This window comes from Conger conger, chromosome 4, assembly GCF_963514075.1.
Source record: "Conger conger chromosome 4, fConCon1.1, whole genome shotgun sequence".
NCBI classification, from domain to species: domain Eukaryota; kingdom Metazoa; phylum Chordata; class Actinopteri; order Anguilliformes; family Congridae; genus Conger; species Conger conger.
In genome coordinates this window covers 15,034,204-15,056,732 of record NC_083763.1, presented here as the reverse complement: position 1 = coordinate 15,056,732, position 22,529 = coordinate 15,034,204, and the positions used below count along the sequence as shown (strand labels likewise).

General features: G+C 48.5%; 1 protein-coding gene across 6 annotated transcripts in view; it reads right to left on the bottom strand.

The window, feature by feature from the left end:
* Positions 1 to 22,529, bottom strand: part of LOC133126141 (receptor-type tyrosine-protein phosphatase S-like) — a 203,848-nt gene that overhangs the window by 5,023 nt on the left and 176,296 nt on the right. For all 6 annotated transcript variants that reach the window (XM_061237992.1, XM_061237996.1, XM_061237993.1 and 3 more), the window contains 9 exons: positions 18,324 to 18,499; positions 16,364 to 16,483; positions 12,450 to 12,604; positions 11,790 to 12,075; positions 9,824 to 10,002; positions 9,155 to 9,281; positions 8,354 to 8,479; positions 4,395 to 4,549; positions 465 to 600 (listed from right to left, as the gene is read on the bottom strand). In XM_061237992.1, the coding sequence (XP_061093976.1) occupies positions 465 to 600; positions 4,395 to 4,549; positions 8,354 to 8,479; positions 9,155 to 9,281; positions 9,824 to 10,002; positions 11,790 to 12,075; positions 12,450 to 12,604; positions 16,364 to 16,483; positions 18,324 to 18,499 (1,460 nt within the window). The remainder of the gene's footprint in view (positions 1 to 464; positions 601 to 4,394; positions 4,550 to 8,353; positions 8,480 to 9,154; positions 9,282 to 9,823; positions 10,003 to 11,789; positions 12,076 to 12,449; positions 12,605 to 16,363; positions 16,484 to 18,323; positions 18,500 to 22,529) is intronic.

The window sequence follows — 22,529 nt, the reverse complement described above, 5'->3', positions numbered from 1 at the left end:
TCACTCACTCACTCACTCACTCACTCACTCACTCACTCACTCACACACACACACACACACACACACACACACACACACACACACACACACACGCTTTGTCTGAAAACTCAGGGATCAGGGGAGTAGTCACATTTGACCACGCTCAGAAATAAAGGTGCTTGTTGCTGGGGTGATAACGGATAGGTGCATACAATTGTACCTATACCCAGCAATATTTTATTAATTTGGACATTTTTTTGCTTGGAAAATTTGTACCCACAGAGAACATAGCTGTACTTTCAGGGTACATTTGGGAAATTTGATCGATGAAGAATAAAAATGTACCTCCACTGTCACTTTATTTCTGAGAGTGGAGCGTCTCAAGTATCATCTGAAGTATTTTTGAACACGCATCTAATCAAGGTCTGTCCTGCGGTTTGGCGGCGTTTAACCAGGGTTTGGCGGCGGAGTGGACCGTGGCTCACCTCGGTCTGCACCATGGCGGGCCTCTGTGTCCGCAGCATCTTGACGGTTTGGAAGATGTCGACCACGCCTTCGTAGCGCATGCGCTCCAGCACGATGCTGAGGGTGATGAAGACTCCGGTCCGGCCCACGCCCGCACTGAAACACACCACACACCCGCTGTCAGCTGACCATGCCCACAACGCTTTCTGAGGATCCTTACTCTGATTTCACACACAACACACACACACAACACTCACACACACACACTCCTCTCACTTCCTCCTTCCAGGCTGCCAGAGGAACGGCGTCGCCATGACAACCTGCCCACCAATCGCAGTCACACCCCACCCCCCACCCAATGCAGCCCCCCCAGTTTGCCTCTGAAGCCTGGAGTGTGAGGCTTTAAATTTGACCAGGCAGTATGCACCCCCCGCCGGTGACCTGGTTCCTCTTGAAGGGGGGGGGGGATGACACACAATTGTATGTTTCGTTATTACGGTTGTATTGCTACTTTCGTCTGGCTATGTAAACTAAACTTTAAAAAAAAAAATGTAATCCTTTGCCATCAGATTAATCTACAAGGCCCAAGTCCTTATCTTTGTGGTATTCCTAGCACTTGTACTTCCCTCTAGCGTCTTTCAGCACACTTGTCTCTGGTTATGGTTATGCACTTTGTTGTACATTGCTCTGGATAAAAGCGTCTGCCAAACATCCCATTTCAGTAACACTTTATTTCAAGGCTCTTACATAAGAGCTATATACCTCCCTCATAAGCACTACATGGCACATTCAACTATATAAGCATTCATAAGTGCTTATGTCAAATAGGAATAGGAAAATAGGAATATGGTGTGTTATGTCAACGTTGATGCAGCAAGTGACATTGCTACGACAAAACAAGTGAACTGACACAAGATCCTTATGTCGGTTATTGTAGCGAATATGCTATGCAGTGCTTATGAAGGCGTAATATAGCTCTTATGTAGGACCCTTTAAATAAAGTGTAACCCCCATTTCCGCTGAGCCCCGTGCAGACCTTAACGCCCCTGACAGCTCCCGAAATAGAGCGTGTCTCGGCCCTGATCCCCCTGCACCGCGAGTCTCACTCCGTAAGCCGCTTTCAGGGCGAAACGACTCCCCCGTCACCAGCAGCACAATAATCCAACTGACAAGAGATTTATTATCGCCCCCATAATAGTCCCCAAATGCCTGAATACGGAGCGAGAAACATAAGTCACATCAACACAGCAACAACAACACAACAGCGACACAACAATAACAACACCCCCCCCCCAAGCGTGGGGTAGAATGGCCTTATGAATTTTAATTTTCGGAAATAGGACACCCATTTCAAACCAGCAGTCGAGCAAACCAATCGAAAGATTGGCTGAAAATGACAGTAGTTGTTGACATATAACGTAGGTCACAGTTGTTATTTTTTTCCCATTTTCAAAAGTAGTGTGAAGAAGAGGTGGGGGTGGGAAAAAAATAATTTGTTTCTGATGTAAAAACTTCAAAGTGCCAGTCTGGGGCTGCCACAGAAACAGAGGAACAGAGGCTGTGTTCGAAACCGCATACTAGCATACTACTCAGACTACATTTCAGGCTGATTTACATCAAAACAAAGTACGAGTAGTATGCTAAGCATGCTATTTCGGACGCAGCGAGTCTGGAGTAACTATACGAGGAGGACAGGAAGAAGTCCTCCTGGTGGCCATTCTCCTTCCCACAATCCCCCTCTCTTCTCCTCTGCTAACCCCCCCCCCCCCCTCCTCTGCTCAAAGCCGGTCATGGCCCGTCACACGGCTCTCAGACTCCATCAGCGCGGTTTAAACAGACAGACTTGAAAATCTGACAGCCGAGGGTTCTCTGCTGAAAGGAAAGGCTTAGAGCTCCATTCAGACCCAGTAATCAGACAATTAATAACAAAACCGTATGGCTCTATTAGATATGAAATTTGGGAAAGAGCTGAGGGAGGGTGGATGAGAGAGAGAGAAGGAGGGATAGAGGGAGAGTGACCCTGCTGAAAAGACACAGCTCAAGCTAGGTTTTAAAACAGCTGGTAGGTGGTTGACCACTTCAGACCGGCTCACAGCTCGACATAGTTAAGCTGGTTGAGCAGTTAAGGCCAGCTTCCAGCTTGACATGGTTTGACCAGCTAAAGCTATGTTTTGCAACAGCTGGTTGACCACCTCCCAGCTCAGACAAGCTACCAGCACTAACCGGTTGTTCAGCTCAAACCCAGCTAGACCAAGTTTATGACCAACTTGGCCATGCTGTTTAACCAGCTCATAGCCAGTTAGACCTTCATGACCAGCTTGATCAGCTAAATTTTCAAGCTGGCATAGCTGGATTTTACAGCAGGGGAGTGATAGAGGGAGACAGACTCTTAAGCCTTTTAACTTCCCTTTATTACTTTACTTAACTATATTGGCTCACACCTGGCTTCCAGATAAAGGGAGGGTGGAAGACCAGCAGATTTCAGCCCTTGAGGGTCGTTACTTGCTGAACCTTGCACTCTTATATTAATGAGATGACAGAACGATATAGTGAAATCTATCTTTCTAACAATTGTTCATGTGCTGGTTCCCTGGTCTTAGATTGCCGCCCCGCCACCCCACCCCTCCAAAATCTAAAATGCCCCCCAAATCCTAGAGCCGGCTCTGCATCTATCACTCATCTTCATGGGCTCTTTATTAATTACAGTTTTTTATTTTTAAACGATGACAGGCATTCTGCCGGCTCGACTGTATCAGTTATGAAAGCTGAGCCCCTGGCATTGAAACCAGAACTCAGTTAATGTCGTCAGGACAGAAGACGTCAGCGTACATAATGGCTGCTGTAGTCATTAGGCCGTTTGAAAGGCGGGGGCACGAGTCGTTAATATCAGCACTGTGGAAGCCCCGTAATCCCATTACCGTCGCCGTGACTCAGACCGGGGGCGCCACACTGTCGCGTGGACCGCTAGGGATTGTGGGTAAACGTGACTGTTGCCGTGAATCAGTCTGCGGGCGCCAAACTGTTGCTTAGTTTGTGTGACGTGCCCTATCGGCCGCTAGGGATTGTGGGTAAATGTGACTGTTACCGAGGGTTGGCCGAAAACTACCCAACGGCTGGGACCAATGAGAATAGGTGCTAGGTTTGATGCTAGGATCGCCCTGAACGGACTGATCCATCTGGAGTAGTTCTGTGTGTCTAGCGGCTAAGATTTAGGAAAATTCTCATGTATGAAGAACCCTTCAAAGCCTGGCGTTTTCGTCTGCCTTGCATTCGCTTAAAAAATCGATACCGTTCCTGATGTGTGTGATTGACAGGGGTGAAATACATTCTCAGATGTTCTGTAACCCCCTCCAACATGAGCCTCCAAATCTACTGTAACCCCCCGCCCCCCCAACTGCAGCCATCAATCTATCGCTCAGTCTTCAGAATATTTCTTTTGGAAATTTGAAACAGGTTGTGAAGCAGGGCAGGGAAAGAGAAGCAAGGAATAAACTCTAAAATTATTCTGCACTAAAAAAAGGGCGATCGAGCTGCACTCCAGGGGAACAGTGAGATACAGGAGAGAGCAACTCAATAAACACTCCAACATACAGGAGGAAACCTTTAGCCCCTTTCAAGAGTGTTTTATCGAATGTTTTTTCAAAAGTCGGCGTTCTAAAACTCCATTGCTTTCAAATTACCAGTGGTGATCAGCATTAGAATGTTCAGTTCAAGGTTTTTTAGAATGTTATTTGAAAATTATAAATCAGTGTTCTTGAATGCTTTCAGAGCGTTTATTGTGGCATCGGCATTAGAATGTTGAGTTAAAAACATCACATATTTGTGACAGCCTAAAGAGTTAAGAACATTCTAGTCACATATTTGTGACCTCACACCTTAAAGGATCCACACTGAGGTCCTGCGTGTCTTTACGATGACCTCGTTATGGGTCTGTCACAGGTAGAACTCACCTGCAGTGGACAGAGATGGGCCCGTCCTGCCCAAACTGCTCCTTGGTTTTGTGCACCTGGCCAATGAAGTCGATGAAGCCCTCCCCGGATTTCGGGACTCCCTGCTCTGGCCAATCGGTGAACTGGAACTGCCGTACCGTCCTGGACTGTCCGTCCTGGGGAGACCAAGAGAGGTGGGGAGGGGAAAGAATCGTTAGCAAAGCTCACTAAACTAACTTGTGCCTGTCTGAAAACCCATCCTAACACTACCAATCCAAACCCTACACACCCTTCAGGGCTGGGGCTAGGGACAAGCCTGTTCAATTCAGGAAATGACTTGAATATCCAACTCATGAATCGGGGAAAAAAAAACCCATAATGTTCTATGAGGATGTGTTCGGAATTGATCTGATTTCTTGACCCGACTCAAATTGAAATATTGTCCGTGACCCCAATTCATCAGTGTCAGAGCTGCAGTGACAGTTCACATACAGTATGCAACTGTATTCACAGGCCAATGCCGTTCCCCATCGATAACCCACAGCCCTTGGGTCAAACTCTGGATTCTTCCAAGCCTACAGTGCTCTCAACAGTAGTTGTGTCTCTACTGTAATTTCCCTGTTCGAACAAAACAAACAGAAAAAGGACACAGTTCAGCAGCCTCCCATCATGCACCTGTGCCGCTGTGCATCTCCAGCGGTTCGTTTCTCCCATTTGTCCCCGTTTTAATCTGTAGTTTTTTTTTCCGCTGGAATAACTCTCCGTTAAGGGAAATCGATAATGCGTCTGCCGTGACAAGCGTCTTCTTTTGGAGACAGTGTTAAATGGAATAATCGATGGAACACGCTAGCCTTCAAGTGCCGCGTCGCCGAGCCTGATGGATGGGTTGACCCGCAGGGGGATGCCGCCAAATTTGGGGAGGGCGGGGAGGGAGGGGAGGCGGTGTGGTGGCGGAGGGAAGTAGAACAACCACAGCGGGAAACCAACGCGGTGGCCGAACACACAGACCGCTGCTTACATCACCAGTTTCTTCTGCAGGAAAGTGTTGCTTTACCTGTTGCCTTGTTTGCCAGTCTTACACCTGTAGAGCCAGTACATATCATCTGGTCATATCAGCACTGCCTAGGCCAGAGCTGCCTAACCCTGTACCTGGAGATCTACCGTCCTGTAGGTTTTCACTCAAACCCTAACAAAGTACACCTCTTTCACCAGCTGAAGCAGGGCTGCCCAACCCTGTTCCTGGAGATCTACCGTCCTGTGGGCTTACACTCCAACCCGAACAGAGCACACCTCATTCAACAGCTAGAGATCTTGTTGAACTGCTCATTAGTAGAATCAGGTATGGCAAATTTGGGTTGGGATGACAACCAACAAGATGGTAGACCTCCAAATGATGGTTTGAATGAAGACTTAAGACTCTCCAAGAACAGGGATGGGCAGCCTTGGTTTAGAGCAATAAACTCAAGCCGCTTTCCATGGAGGTAACCGATCGCATCAGTTTGGCGAAGGTGGTCGGGGCTGAAGATGAAAGCCGGAAATTTGACAAACTGAGACGCGGGGAATCGGCGGAGCGGAGAGGGGAGGCGTTTGATCGACGCTCGACCGCGCTTCTGTGAACCGTCCCTCGGAGAGCCTGACCGCCGCGTGAACTGGCAGGTCGTGGCTGCGGTCCGTCTCCGCTGCAGTAATTGCCTTTCTCAGGCGGAGAGACCAGAGCGGCCGGGGATCTCTGGAGATCTGCCTGACCGGGCCCTTCATCTGTGGGCCGTTACTGAGGCACGTCAGCCTCTGTTCTCTCTACAGGACCGGGGAACAGAGGGAGGCTCGGCAAACATTAGTGAAACGCCCAGCCCGCAGAGAGAGAGAGAGAGAGAGAGAGACAGAGATAGAGATGGAGAGAGAGTAATAGAGGGATAGATACGGATAGAGCGAAAGAGATAGAGACAGATAGAGATGGAGAGAGCAAAAGAGGTAGAGAGTGAGAGAGATGGACAGTGAAAGAGGGAAAGACAGAGATAGAGATGAGGAAAGTGAGAGACAGTGAGAGTGAGAGATACAGAGAGATAGAGGGATGGATAGAGAGAGGGAGAAAATGAGAGAGAGCCTCCCTACATAGTGGTAAACACTACCTAGTGTTGTTTTTCTGCTTTCAGCTTGTCTCATCACCCCCTCACACACACACACACAGTTTACCCCTGTTTCAGTCGTGTGCACTCCCACCCAAACAGTGTTTCCCCTGCCATCCTATTCTTGAAGAAAAGTAAGCGCATGAAGAAGCCTCTTGCCCCCCAGCCTGAAACAGCAGTGAAAGCAGTACGTAAGGAACAACCGAGAGGCAGCGTCCTGTGTCGGGGTTTGTAATTAAATATGTGGAGGTGGAGCGAGGCCCCGCTCTTACCCACTGTGCCCCCCCTCCTGCCCCTCCCCACCTCCCGCTAACTCCAGTCACCTCTGATTAAAGTTTCCTTTTTTCATTTTGCAGGAAGAGCGACGTGTACAACCCAGCCTGATTACCCGAGTGGGGCCGCTTTGATGATTCAATCACAATTAGACACAGTTTAACATGAACACGGCCTGGCCTGTTTACCTTTCTCCCTGCACACACACACACACACACACACAAACACACGCACACACACACATGCAAAGGCATGTATGAATGCAAACACATCCACACACCCACACACCTCCACACACACACACACACACACACACAAAAGGCATGTATGAATGCAAACACATCCACACACACACACAAGCAAGCATGCAATCATACAAACAGGCACACATACACAAGCAAATACACACACACATAAGCAAGCCTGCAAACACACACACACAAAGGCATGTATGAATGCAAACGCATACACACACCCACCCACAGACAAACCTGAAAGCATACACAGGCAAATGCACACACACACACAAAAGCACATACACACACCCCCACAAGCAAACACACACACATTTATGCACGTACATGCACACACGTGAAAAGGCACACACACACACACATAAACACACACATTTTAAATCTTTATTGAAGAGCACAGTTTAAAAACACAACAAAGGGCCCCTCATCTCTGAAAGTGACCTGACGGAAGCTGAATGTCAGCGTCCGCGCACGCCGGCTTTGGCACGGCTGGTGAAAGCCACTCATTAAGGATGAATCGATGAAGGCGGCTGTGCGCAAACACACGTCTGTTTGCCGCGGTTTTAACGGGATTCAGCAGCCTGCCGCCACATCCGAGAGGGATGATGTAATGGTGGGCGCTCCATGGAAACGCTGTTGCCACGGACACCGACGGCAGTCTGACCGAACGCCTGACAACCGTTGCGCCCAAAAGACGCACACAAAGCAGCTCGTTCTCACTCTGTCCGCTTTCCGCTTTTTAACGAACGTGTCTTGGGCTGACAGAACTAGGTCCAGTACGCACAGAACGTCAAATACTTTCCTCTCGATAACTGAGCATTTATTAATATTTGGTAATCATACTGTCTGAAAGAATAATTCCCTTCTAAATATTAGTGTGAAAATAGTTCTAGAATCATTCTACTCTGAATAGAGGTGTGGAAATATTTTATTTCAATGCCAGCAACCAACAATTTTACCACTCGAGAATTATAAGGTTCTAACTGACCCTTTGACACCAAAAATGAATTAGTGTCATAAATACATTCTTTATAGGGCACTAAATACACTATATGTGTGAAGCTTTACACAAAAATACTATTTAAAACTATGAAAAAATGCAACATTTAAAAGCTTGGAGCCCATTCACTTTGGTATCTTCGAAGATGAATATCTCAAAACCCCTCAGAACACACATGGAGCTTTATAACCCCAAGGTTAAGCGCTGTCTGAAGGGTTAGCGTGTTTCGGGTGAAGCACGAGTCCCCTGTGTGATGGCTGGTGTGTGCTGAACGTGAGTTGAGGCGCTGAGGCGGGCCTAAGATGGCCGCCCCTCTGAGACACTCACCCTGGCGTCTGTGACCTTGAACTCTCTCAGGATGTACTGGGGCATGTTGTACTCCGCCATGGGGTCCACCACGAAATACTGGTACCGGGCCGAGCGCTCCGCGGGCCAATACTGGTGACACTTTTCCTGTAGTCACACACACACACACACACACACACACACGTGGGAACACGCATACACACACACACACACACACACACACACACACGTGTGCGAACACACACACACACGTGGGAACACGCATACACACACACACACACACACATGTGCGAACACGCATACACACACACACACACACACACGTGTGCGAACACACACACACACACACGTGTGCGAACACACATACACACACGCAAACACACACACGCAAGCAAGCATACACACACAGATGCACACACGCAGACGTACACACACACACACACAAAGAAACAGAGAGAGAGCAGGGTCAGTCTGATCCACTGAAGCATGGCTACACTGGGCCTACACAACAGCAGGGATGAGGAGGACATGAGATTATCTCAGCTCAGAGGAGTTGGGGTGCAGGTATGGGGCGATATGATTGAAGGTGGGGTGGGGCTGAAGGAGTTTATATGTAGATATAGAGGAGTTTGGGGGGGGGGGGGGGTGGTATCAAATCTATCTTGATCTATGTTACTGAGCAAGCTAGTTTGCTAAAGTGTTGCTATCAGTTTTCTAGCTATAAAAGCTGATGCCTTACAGGCTTCACTGGGGGAAGGAAGGTACCTTCGGCTACAGAGGGGGCTATGATTTAGGAGGGCGTAGATATTGTGGCTGACTCACCCTGCCCATCTCCCTCAGCTTGGTCAGCATCACCACGATGGTGGAGTTGTTCTCCCACAGCATCCTCCAGAAGTCCTCGGTGGTCTCCGCCAACGGGCCCTGCGTGGCGATGTAGGCCTTCTGCTGCCTGTGGGACAGAGACGCCGGTATCGGCCAATCAGGGTCGAGTATACGAGTGTGTGGAGGTCGGGCCCAGCCAATCAGGGCTGAGGAGTGTGCGTGGCAGCTGCATCTTTGTGGAAGGCCTAAGTGTATCTTTCCAGTGACTAATGCATCGGTTACAAAGGACACACACACACACACACACACACACTGTGTGTATCTATTTCCTGACTAATGCATCTGGAAGCAAGCGCTCAAACACACACACACACACGGTATCTATTCAGTGACTAATACATCCGGTAGCAAAGTTTCATAAATCCAGTCCTTGGTAGACCTATGCTAAGCAGACAGACACAGACCAACTATACACTCTTCCCACTGTCTTTGTATCCACACACACACATTTAATACTTTTATTCATATCCACATACCAAAGTGACAATAAATGACAAACAATAAAGATGGATTATTAGGGGTACAGGTAGCATCGCCGCCTCGTTTTCTTATTTATTACTTGCACACACCCACACACACACTCTCACACGCACACGCACACACACACACCTGTATCCGTCGATGAAGCTGGCGTTGATGTAGTCGGAGCCCTCCAGGCCCCTGATGGGCTGCAGACACACGCGCGTGGTCTCGTAGGGCATGATGTTCACCAGGCGGTTCTTGAACTTGTTGCAGGGCAGGTTGGCACTTATGAACCTCGACGTGTGGGCTTTGGAGTTGGCCAGCCGCTGAGAACGACAGAGAGACGGTCTTAGCCCGACACCGAGGGAAAACCGGGCCAAAATGAGACAAGCGTGAGGAATACAGAGAAGCTCTGATGTCGTTTCGCTAGACTGCCTAGGGACAGGCAGTAACACAACAAAGAATAAACCAAAAGAACAACACGTTCAGCATGTAGCTCTCGTCAAATCTTCTCACGAAAGGCCGCACGCCAGAAACTTTTTAACAACATGATTGTTTTCTTCTGGTAAGCTCAGCATAGCTGGAAAGTTCTAACCTCTTAAAAGTGAGAAGGGACTGTTGGATTTGACAAATTCCGCAGGTTTGAAAAATGTAAGAACCAAAACTGTCAAAAAAAAAGTTTGAAAACAAATTGATATATGTCACATCCTAGGAGAGACTTTTTACAGTAATATGGATTGAACCTTGTAAATTCAGAGATATTGAATTGTGTTTTGGGACACACAATGTCCCACTGTGTTATAGGGCACACTTACATAACACAATCCCATTTATATAACATACATTTTTCAACAACAGCCAGGCATTATAAGACAGGTATATTTAGGAATGACAGAAAGTATAAGTACAGTACATATGTAAAATGTGACCCCAATACGCTTACCTATCATTAATGTTAGTTATAATGCATTTAATGTATTTCAACTCATGATCTGTGCTAATACTTTTAAAATGATGTAAAGTTGATGGCTTGGCGCTAGACCTGGCTTGAAATAGTATTTGTTTTGGATTCAAATACGTTTCTACATTTGACTAAGCTCGCCTGGTGCATTGGAACAAACAAAATTAACCCAAAATTGTAAACCCCGCCCATCTGCTCCTCCTTGCAGGCTCAAATACACCAGCCAAGATCAATTGAGCACAGAAACATCAAATCCAAAACAAATACCATTTGAACCCAGGTCTGCTTGGTGCTTCGAAGGGGAACTGATCACGATTGTCACATAGGATTGTGCACCTCCTCCACCTCCACCCCAACCCCCACCCTTCCCACAATGCAGCAGTGTGAAGGTCCACATTAGCGCCCGTACCCATCCATTAGCATCAGAGGCTCAGCTCTGAGATATTTAGGTCAGGTGTCTGAGTGGCCTGGAGCCTGGCGTCGGCTGGTGGGCTGAACGATAGCCACTCTGACTGGGCTGCCCTTTTATCGGCTCCAGTGTCTGGTGGGACGCTCTAAGAGGCTGTGTACATGCTCAGAGATAAAGGTGGGGTGATAATTTGGCTACTAATAAGCGCCTTTTACAAGCACAAGAGGTGCTTTTTCAAATGAATCATTAAACCTATGGCTAAGGGTACAATTTTATGTACTTGTGTGTTGCAAGTGTTGTACATTATACTTATTATTATCTGTAGTAATAGTACACAGTAAAATGTTCTGTGTTTTCTCTTATAGAGCGCACACTGTTTCCATTGGACTTATACGGTGCAGCCCGTAAGTATTTGGACAATATCTGTTCTTTTGGCTCTGTACTCCACCTTTAATATGAGTGTATTTACATCTATATCGGGTGACCTGTGGAGGAATTACATCCCTTTTTATTCACCATTTTGGGGACCACAATGGAGGGACTAGGGACCACATTACCCAGCATGCTCTGGGGCAGCTGTAGTAGTAATAGTAGCAATAGCAGTAGTAGTAACAGTATTATCAGTCGTCATACGAGCATGATTAGCAGTAGCAGTATTACCATTATAAGTAGTAGTAGTCTTAGTAGTAATCGTAGAAGTATAATTACGACACATTACCCAACATGCCGTGCACCGGCCGTACCTTAAACTCCAGCTCCATGCCGGTGACGTGCTCTCCGGTCTCCACCTGCGCCAGCTTCTGTATGTAGGAGTACAGGCTGCGGGCGGCCACCTCGGTGTTCCCGCAGGCCACGGCCTCCAGCAGCGCGTCGTGGATGAAGCTGTACTGGTCCTCCGTCTGCACCATGTAGTTCCGCTGCGAGCGCATCAGCGTCACGTGCCCGTAGATGTCCACCGTCTTCTCGTGCTTGATGCGCTCCAGCATGGCGTCGATCACGATGAAGCAGCCGGTGCGGCCCACGCCCGCGCTGAGGGGGGGAAGGACCAATGGGTGAGTTGCGTGCCACCCCGGTGCCTCGTGGGACATGTAGTTTAACTGTATTGAATGTCTGTATAAGACTGACTTCAATTACATACATACTGTAGGATGTGTTGCACTGAGGAGCAGAACAAATACCTTATATGCCCCTGTGCCTTATGGGGTATGTAGTTAACATACAGTAACGCCACTTGCCATTAAGTCAAGTTGATTGGATTGTGCTGTGCTGAGAATCGTTGGGTGACTCCACTGTACCATATACATACGATGACCTGCAGTATACTGTGATTGGTTCTGAACCGCAGTATGCAGCGAAGCGATTGGCTCTGACCCGCAGTATGCTGCAAAGCGATTGGCTCTGACCTGCAGTGTGCGATGATGGGGCCGGCATCAGGGGGGTTGCAGGTCTTCACCCTCCGCAGGAAGGCCAGGAACGGGGTGGGGTACTCCGGAACGCCGTGGTCGGGCCACGCGGTGAACTGGAACTGCCGAACCTCTCGTTTCTCACTCGAGCCGTTCTGGGTTTGAGGGGAATAATGATAATAATAATTTGTTATTTAGCTGACACTTTTAGCCAAAGCGACACACTTGATTAGACTAAGCAGGGTACAATCCCCCCTGGAGCAATGCAGGGTTAAGGGCCTTGCTCAAGGGCCCAACAGCTGTGTCTATCTTATCATGGCTACAACGGGGTTTGAACCACCAACCATCTGGGTACCAGACATGAACCGTAGCCACTAGGCTACGTGCTGCCCAATGAAAACACAGACAGGGTGGTTACTGCGGTAACATCATGGGGGAGTGTGTGTGTGTGCATGAGCGCTTGTGTGTGCAAGTGTGTGAGTGTGTGTGTGTGTGTGTGCATGAGCGCTTGTGTGTGCAAGTGTGTGCATGAGCGCTTGTGTGTGCAAGTGTGCGAGTGTGTGTGTGTGCATGAGTGCTTGTGTGTGCAAGTGTGCGAGTGTGTGTGCATGAGCGCTTGTGTGGGCAAGGGTGCGAGTGTGTGTGTGTGTGTGTGTGCATGAGCGCTTGTGTGTGCAAGTGTGCGAGTGTGTGTGTGTGAGTGTGTGTGTGTGTATGTGTGAGAGAAGGCGGGAGGGTGGACGGTGTGAAGGTTGCTGCAGAGAAAAGATTTGGGTTTGAGGGGAATAATGATAATAATAATTTGTTATTTAGCTGACACTTTTAGCCAAAGCGACACACTTGATTAGACTAAGCAGGGTACAATCCCCCCTGGAGCAATGCAGGGTTAAGGGCCTTGCTCAAGGGCCCAACAGCTGTGTCTATCTTATCATGGCTACAACGGGGTTTGAACCACCAACCATCTGGGTACCAGACATGAACCGTAGCCACTAGGCTACATGCTGCCCAATGAAAACACAAACAGGGTGGTTACTGCGGTAACATCATGGGGGAGTGTGTGTGTGTGCATGAGCACTTGTGTGTGCAAGTGTGTGAGTGTGTGTGTGTGTGTGTGTGCATGAGCGCTTGTGAGTGCAAGTGTGCGAGTGTGTGAGTGTGTGTGTGTGTGTGTGTGTGCATGAGCGCTTGTGTGTGCAAGTGTGTGAGTGTGTGTGTGTGTGTGTGTGTGTGCATGAGCGCTTGTGTGTGCAAGTGTGTGCATGAGAGCTTGTGTGTGCAAGTGTGCGAGTGTGTGTGTGTGCATGAGTGCTTGTGTGTGCAAGTGTGCGAGTGTGTGTGCATGAGCGCTTGTGTGGGCAAGGGTGCGAGTGTGTGTGTGTGTGTGTGTGCATGAGCGCTTGTGTGTGCAAGTGTGCGAGTGTGTGTGTGTGAGTGTGTGTGTGTGTATGTGTGAGAGAAGGCGGGAGGGTGGACGGTGTGAAGGTTGCTGCAGAGAAAAGATTTCTCTGAACAGAAAATAAATAAACAAATAAAAAATCACATTGTCCTGCCCTCTACTTTTCCTTTCTTTCTGGAAGATCTTTAAAGGAGAATTTTGCATTTCAATGCGGCATTACCGCTTTCCTGACAGTTTCCTGAATAAATGAATAAATAAACTACGTAATTAAAAGAAAACTGACCTAGTTTCAGGTTGGTTTTTTTTGGACACTCACGTAACTGCCTTCTGCAGTAAGATTTGCTTTTCAGTTTAACCAGAGTGCGGCTGTTTTCTTTTTTTTCTTTCAATTTTATGTTTTGAATTCATTTTTCACTGTAGGATATGCATAAATTTGGAATGCGCTTTCTTTGTCTTCCGGTACCTGCCTGGAGGTTTGTGTGCCTGTGTGTGCGTGCGTGTGTGAGAGAGAGATTATTAGCATTTCTTCTTGGCTACCTGTAAACTCAATGGAATCATATGAAATGGCTGCCCTGGTGCAATGGGAGACAAAAGAACAATGGAGCCTGATCACATAAGAGAGAGATAGAAAGAGAGAGAGAGGGAAAGAGAGAGAAAAGGGGAGAAAAGGGAGAAGGAGAGAGGGAGGAAGATAGGGAGACACAGAGAGGGAGAGAAGAACAGGGACAGATTCCTGTTCCTGTTTCTATGTGTACGCTTTGGCAATATGTACAATCGCAATGTATTTCATGCCAATAAATCATTCTGAGTTAGAATTTCAGAAGGATGGAGAAAAAAGAGAGGGGAGAGAGAGGTAAAAGAGACTGAAAAAAAGAGAGACAGGGGAAGATAGAAGGAAAGAGAGATGAAACCAGAGATATGAGATGAGAATAAGAGAAAGAGAAAAAAAGTATAACTAGAACAGATACAGAACAGATATAGAGATAAAAGACAGAAAGAAAGAATGATAGGGAAAGACAGAGGGAATGAGAGATTAAAGTACAGATATGAGAATGAGAGTGAGATCGAGAACAAAGAGTAGCTCTCTCATGCCAACCCCCCAATTTACACCCAAGGTACTTTTCCTTCCGTCAGTGAAACCTGGAAGGCAGCGGCTTTTAGAACTAGTGCACCATTAGCGACAGATTAGCAAACCCCTGCTGTAAATCCCAGCTATGCCAGCTTGACCAGCTGGGTATGAGCTGGTCAACCAGAATGGCCAAGCTGGCCATAAAGCCGGTTTAGCTGGGTATCTTGCTGGTAGCTTGTCTGAGCTGGCAGTTGGCCAATCAGTTGCCTGCTGTTTCAAAACATAGCTGGAGCTGGTCAAACAAAGTCAAGGTGGGAGCTGGGCTGAACTGGTCAATCAGCTACCAACTGTTTCAAAACCTAGCTTGAGCTGTTTTTTCACCAGGGAATAGCTAGCTCAGGTAGATAGATTTTGGAGGGAGCAGCTGCCTGCCAGTCATCACTGAGGTAAGGAAAGTTTCATGGGCCCGGATTTACAGGTGCCAGCATCAGGATATGAACTTAACGCAGCCACGTGTGCTAATGCGCCCCAACACAGAGGGCCACATCCCCCTCTCCTTCTCTCCTCCTCCCTCTCTTCTCCTTTCCGTACATCATTTCTGCTCGACCGCTAAGCAGAGCTGGCAATTCTGCAAGCAAGACTTTTTACCCCCCGCTCGTTTAGAACGCGATGGATAAAAAAAGAGGAGAGACAGGAAGGAAGGGAGAAGAAAATGGAGAGAAGAGAGTGAAAGAGACAGCGAAAGAGAGAGAGATTCCAACATAAACAGGTTCCTATCCTTGCCTAACCCCTGCACGTTTCATTTAGTTTGTTGTTGTTGTTGCTGTTAGCTATATTCGCGTTCCGCGTTCCTAACTGGCTCACACAGGGCCTGGGGTCTCCATGGCAATGTGGGAGTGGAAAATGTCTCCCCCTGGAGGTCTCCAAGGAGAAAACTGGCCCCTGGGTGTGAGGTAATGGCATTAAAATACAGCACGCCACACTACACACTGGGCTCCCTCCTCCACAGCCACTGGTTTCCCCAATATGGGGATTACCCACTGTGTCCAACACAGTCAAGCGGTTTCAAACTGTATTTGAAATGTTATAACCCTGTAGTCGCAAGTAAAACTGCTAAAATTGTTTACAATTATTATTAACATTTACATTACATTATTGGCATTTGGCAGACGCTCTTATCCAGAGTGACGTACAGTTGATTAGACTAAGCAGGAGACAATCCTCGCCTGGAGCAATGCAGGGTTAAGGGCCTTGCTCAAGGTCCCAACAGCCGTGCGGATCTTATTACGGCTACACCGGGATTAGAACCACCGACCTTGTGTGTCCCAGTCATTTACCCTAACCACTACGCTACAGGCCGCACATAATACACAGGGGGTCAAATCTTCCAGGTCGTTCCAGAGGCTCTAGGGGCCTGACCTCTGACCCAGGGCCTGACCTCTGACCTACCTTGTGCAGGGAGAAGGTGCGGACGCAGAAGGTGGCCAACTCAATGGTGTCCAGCAGGGTGACCTGGGTCATTCCGTACGTCTCTGTACCACGACTGGGCCAGTACTGGTCACACTTAATCTGCAAAAGGAACACACACACACAAACACATGAGTATACACCATAGACTGTAGAAAACATATGGACCAAGTGCCTGTTACATCACCCTGTGACTATCCGTGGGCTTGTGAAAAGTGTTTTGAAACCGCGGAAGTCAAATTAACAGGCGCTGCCATATTGGTATTTTCACTGCATTGCTACCATTGATATTCAAAGGGTGGCTGAAACGCTATTACTGGAGCTGACCACAGTGGCGCTAGTGAGCAGAGTGTTTCAACAAGACCAGGAAATGAGCCAAAAAAGACAAAAGCCTGCATGGTATAGACCTGGGGGGGGGGTCGCTCTCTGACATAACTTGCAACATGCAGTTCCCCTCCCGCCCACTCGGGGGTACTGTCTCCCAGCCAGCACAGCAAAAAACAAATGCCTCGCATTCACGAAATATCTCCAGGGGGAACAGAAAGCGCTTCCCCCCTCACTTCCAAACGTCAAACAGACTGTAAGGGGGGGTAAGAGGTAAGAGTAAAGCAAAAAGCGCAAGAGAGCAATCAGCGCCTCGATTATAAAAACCGCTCTCGCCCCTCAGCGACAGCTGTCAGTCAAACTGAGGGAACTCTTTCGTTCCGGTTCCCCCGGAGGAACCTCGGAGAATTCCGGCTCGTTCCATGCGGAGCACCACCCCCCCGTCCCCGTGACAGGTATCGGCGCAATAAAAACCCTGCACGCGGGTTTAAACGCCGTCCTGTCAGTCAGTGTCAGTCCCGGCCGGTCACCTTGATGGCGTGTGACAGGGTCTTAATGCGCTCGTCACTGCTGCTAATGCTACGTTGCGCGGAGAGGTCTATAAATGGAGAGAGAGACGGGAGGTACGAGGGGGGGCTGAGCAAATGCGTGGTATCTGCACCTGAGCGGGAGGGGGGGGGGGAGGGGGGATACCGCCACAAAGGTCCACGGCTGAGTTCACTTCCCTTCACTGTCATCCGAGCCGAGACGACCGACTAACTCTGAGTGCGTGGAGCTCGGCTGATAAATTTCGCCGGCTTTCCGGCTCGTCTCTCTTTCTCTCTCCCTCCCTCCCTCCCTCTCTCTCTCTGCCCCTTTTCTGCTTTCGTTCCCTCTCTCTCGGTAAGGGCCTTTCAGCTGGAATAATGCGCGTCTGCGAGGCGTGTCAGCCCCTGTCAGCTTAAAGCCCTTCTCTTTTATTTCTGGCGGGCGAATTCGACTCCAAGCCGCGCTTTGTACCGCCGCGAAGTCTGGGTTAAAAGTGGGGCAAACACAAGTGTTCTCCGCACGTACGGCGCAGAAACTCTGTGCCAGTGAAGGACAACCGTGAGAGGACTACAGTGCCCAGCGAGAGGACTACAGTACCCAGTCTGCACACAGATCTGGCAGAGAAAAAAAAAAAGATTTATATTTTTTTACAGAATTCAAGCGTCTTGGATGAGAACTCACCACTTTTTATTTTATTTTTATTGAATGCCCCTTGTAGCACAGGCTTCAGTATTGTAGAATATATGGTTATTTACATTAAGGACACAGACTCATGTCCCCAAAAGGGGACAAAAATTAATGGTCTGGTCTTAGGAGGATGCTCAACATTACTAATCACACAGACTTGGGACCAATGTATCTGAAGTGCTTGTAATGTCAGTATTTGGAAACAGATCCCAGTATCTATAAGGCTTATAGTGCTTACAAATACTGCATATCTGACTCAGGTCCAATTACTCAATCTGTGTTTCTCCCTCACATGACAATGCCCCCCCTCCTTGACAAACAGGGAAATGAGCTGAAAGAGCTCCGGGTCCCAGGACTGTGTTCTTATTTCATATTTTTGGGCGAGTCCGAGCGCCGTCCTCACCCGTGACTTCTCCTCCAGCCGGGTCATCATCACCACGGTGGCGGCCCTCTGCTCCCACACCATCCTCCAGAAGTCCCCGAACGTCTCGGGCAGCGGGCCCTGCGTGGCGATGTAGGCGTTCTGCTTGCGGTAGCCGTCGATGTAGTTGGCGTTGATGTAGTCGCTGCCCGTGATGCCTGGAGAGGACAGAGAGGTCAGAAATGTGAGCTGGTTATGGCGCCGCCTCCGACTCGGTCACATGACCAGAGAGAAAAAACTTCCAGTCGTCTGAAGTTTTTGCAGGAGTTTAGAGGTGGGGGGGAACAAAACATGACTGAAAAATGAATTCAGCGTGTTTCACCCTTTCCAGTGTGACATCACAAATACGGAATTAGAACATTCTTAACTGCACATTCTAACGCTGATGTCACAATCACTACTGGTAACTGAGATCAATGGAGTTCTAGAACACTGACTAAAACATTCCACAAAACCTACTCCTCAAAGGGTAACCCCTTGACTCTCCACTACAGAATATGACATCACACTCTTGAGAAACAACGAGGGTGTGATTCCTTTTCTGCTAGTTGTATCTGTTGTTGGGGAAGGTGCTTGTTGGAAAATGGCAGTGCACCTATCCTCGTTCCATAAGATAGCACCTCATCAGACCTGCAGGACACGTAGAGGGGCTGTCACTCCAACCGCAAATGATTGTAATTGTGAAGATATGCGCATGCATGCATTGTGTATTTAGATGGGTATTTGCTGGAAGCAATTATGCAAATGAACACAGCTGTGAAATATCTGTTTAAATATTGTCTCTGAGTTTAAAAGCTTGTCTTTGTGAGCATGCGGTGAGAACACAAAGCTAACGTGGAGACCGATCGCCAGGGTTATTCATTCTGGAGCGCAGCACGACACGCTCAACAATTCAGAGCCTGATTTCAGCTTCAGTGCAGAGAAGCTTTTGTGAGGTCTGAATCGTGTGTGTGTGCTTGCATGTGTGTGTGTGTGTGTGCTTGAGTGCGTGTATGTTTGTGTGTGTGTGAGTGTGCGTGTGTGTGTGTGTGCGTGTGTATGTTTGTGTGTGTGTGTGTGCTTGAGTGCGTGTGTATGTTTGTGTGTGTGTGTGAGTGTGCGTGTGAGTGTGTGAGCATGTGTGTGTATATGTGTGCTTGAGTGCGTGAGTATGTTTGTATGTGTGTGAGTATGTGTGTATATGTGCGCATGTTTGCATGTATAAGCATGTGTGTGTGTGCGCGCTCGCCTACATGCATATTTGTGTGTGAGATTTCACATTTCCATACTCCCCCCCTCCCTATCGCGGTATAAACCGGAGCCCAGAGGTGTAAATAATGCAGCCCCCTCCGGCCCTTGAAGATGAGCGCTTCAGCAGGAAAGCTCTCTATTTGACTGTGTAATCTCTGATGCTGATGATGTCTCCTTCTAGCAACAATTACAGCAGCAGTGCCTCAGCTCCCGAGCGCCATCCGCAGAGCCCAAACCTGCTGTCCCCAGGCGCTGGGGGAAACACACACAATTATCTCCCCTCAAGCTGCCCGGGGCGCACATAACCCACGCGCGTCCGTCTTTCACTGTGCACGCTGTTTCCCATGCGTCTGTCTGCGCGGTGTTTCACTGTGTGCGGTGTTTCACTGTGCGGTGTTTCACTGTGCGGTGTTTCACTGTGCGGTGTTGCACTGTGAGGTGTTGCACTGTGAGGTGTTTCACTGTGTGAGGGGTTTCAGGATGCGGTGTTTCACTGAGCAGTGTTTCACTGTCCGTGGTGTTTCACTGTGCGGTGCTTCACTGTGTGCGGTGTGTGTTTCACCGAATCACATGCTCAAAAACCACATGTGAACAACCAACATGAGAAGAGAACACATGCGAGCTATAAAATAAATCCCACTTATATGATTAGAGTAGGAAAAAGTAGCATATGCTATTTCACGTCACATGTTTTTGTTTTGACATGTGCCATTGTATGCGATTTATTTCATAAGGGGATCTTCTGCCTACGTTTTCCTAACTACGGGAGGTTCCTAACGGCAATTTCTGTCCATCGCTATTGGTGGAAATTCAGCCAATCAGCTTCAGCTGCAGATGATGGGAAACCTAGTGGCTAAGGTGTTTGAACCTGAACAACCTGGAACCTGAAAGGCTGGTGGTTCAAGCCCTAGTGCAGCTGTTGGGCCCTTAAGCCTACATTGCTCCAAGGAAGATTGGCTCCTGCTTAATTCTGTGTCCTATCAACTGTAAGTGTCAGCTCAATAACTGTAATGTAATAACAGAAACCGTTCTTCAGAAAAAGAAGAAAACCAGGCCCCTCTCCTCCCCTCCCTCCTTTTCTTTTCCCCGTCATGTTTTCTCCAGGCGGAGTTGGCGGGAGAAGGAGCCTGATTTAGGGGCCGCTGTGGAGTGTGCTACAAGATGGAATTACCAAGGGCCGCAAGTAAATCAGCCGCAGAGAGGCCGAGAGCGGTCTTCCCCTCCGCCATCGCTCTCCTGCAGGACCGGGGCCTGTCAGCCAGGGGAGGGGGGTCACTAAATCTCCCCTAAAGTAGCCCAGGCACTGGCCTGGCTGTGGGGAGGGGGGTGGCTAAATCTCCCCTAAAGTAGCCCCAGCACCGGGCTGTCTGTGGGGAGGGGGGGTCGCTAAATCTCCCCTAAAGTAGCCCAGGCACTGGCCTGGCTGTGGGGAAGGGGGTCGCTAAATCTCCACAAAAGTAGCCCCAACACCGGGCTGTCTGTAGAGAGGGGGGTGGCTAAATCTCCCCTAAAGTAGCCCAAGCACTGGCCTGGCTGTAGGAAGGGGAACCGCTAAATCTCCCCTAAAGTAGCCCAGGCACCGGCCTGGCTGTGGGGAGGGGAACCGCTAAATCTCCCCTAAAGTAGCCCAGGCACTGGCCTGGCTGTGGGGAGAGGAACCGCTAAATCTCCCCTGAAGTAGCCCAGGCACTGGCCTGTCTGTGGGGAGGGGGGCAACTAAATCTCCCCTAAAGTAGCCCAGGCACTGGCCTGTCTGTGGGGAGGGGGGCAACTAAATCTCCCCTAAAGTAGCCCAGACACTGGCCTGGCTGTGGGGATGGTGGGGGTGAGGGGGGTGCCAGGTTTGGGGCGTGACACAGGTAGTTTGTTGCCGTCTTTGGGAAACTCGCTCAATCTGTCACCTCAAAACCATCGGTATGACGGGTGAGAGAGTAAGTGCACAATTTTCATATATTCAGAATTTTCAAATAAGAGCAGAATTTTCAAATATGTAATGCATTCATGAGTACCATGAAGCACTCTCAGAAATGAAGGAAAAGAAAACTTCTGCTTTTCGCTATGGCAGAACCCAATTTCAGGTGCATACAATTGTACCCCTAACCAGCAATATATAATAAATTTCTACCTTTTTTGCTCTGAAAATGTACTCATTTGTACCCAAAGAGAACATTACTGCACTTTACATTTGGTATATTTGGTCCTTGAAGAACAAAAATGTACCTCCACAGTCACTTCATTTATGAGAGGGAGGGTGCATAATTACTAAAGTGAATTGTTGTTATTATTAATCAGCAAATGTGATATTGATTGAGTCATACCACACTGAGACAATAGACGCTGTATGCACAATATCTATGCTATGCTAATGCAGAATATATATGGCAACCAAGAAACGCCACGCAGTTATAAATCCATACAACAATGCAAGTGATCCTACCAACACCACAACAATACGACCGCAGCTGGGCGTGAGAATTCAGAGAAAACCTTGACGGAGATGTTCTCGCTACAATCGCACCGAAGACAAACTACGCGTGGGCGGACCCAGTAAACACGAGACACTCAACAACAAGTGCTGTTTACCACGGCAACCGAACGAAATGCACTTGCCGCCGGTGCGCGACTGCGCTTAAACTACCGCTTTCCTTAACCGAGTTAAGGGGAGAAACCAAAACACTTTCGCCCGTGTTTATCAGCGGTCTAGACGCCACAGAGAAGTGGAAATTAAGAGTCGGGAGGGGAGGGAAAGCGAGATAAAATGAAATTAAAATGAATTCCGTGTAGCGGAAAGCAATCGCGCGCTTTCGCCTTTAGTCATAGCGCAGCGAAGGAGGACGGCTGTTTCGCGGGAATCGTTCTGCCACTCTGCCCGGCGGCGGAATCACTGCCCTGTAAAATGAAAATTGCGGAGTTGATAAATTTATGTATGGAAACGCGGCGGGTTTCTTTCACTGACGG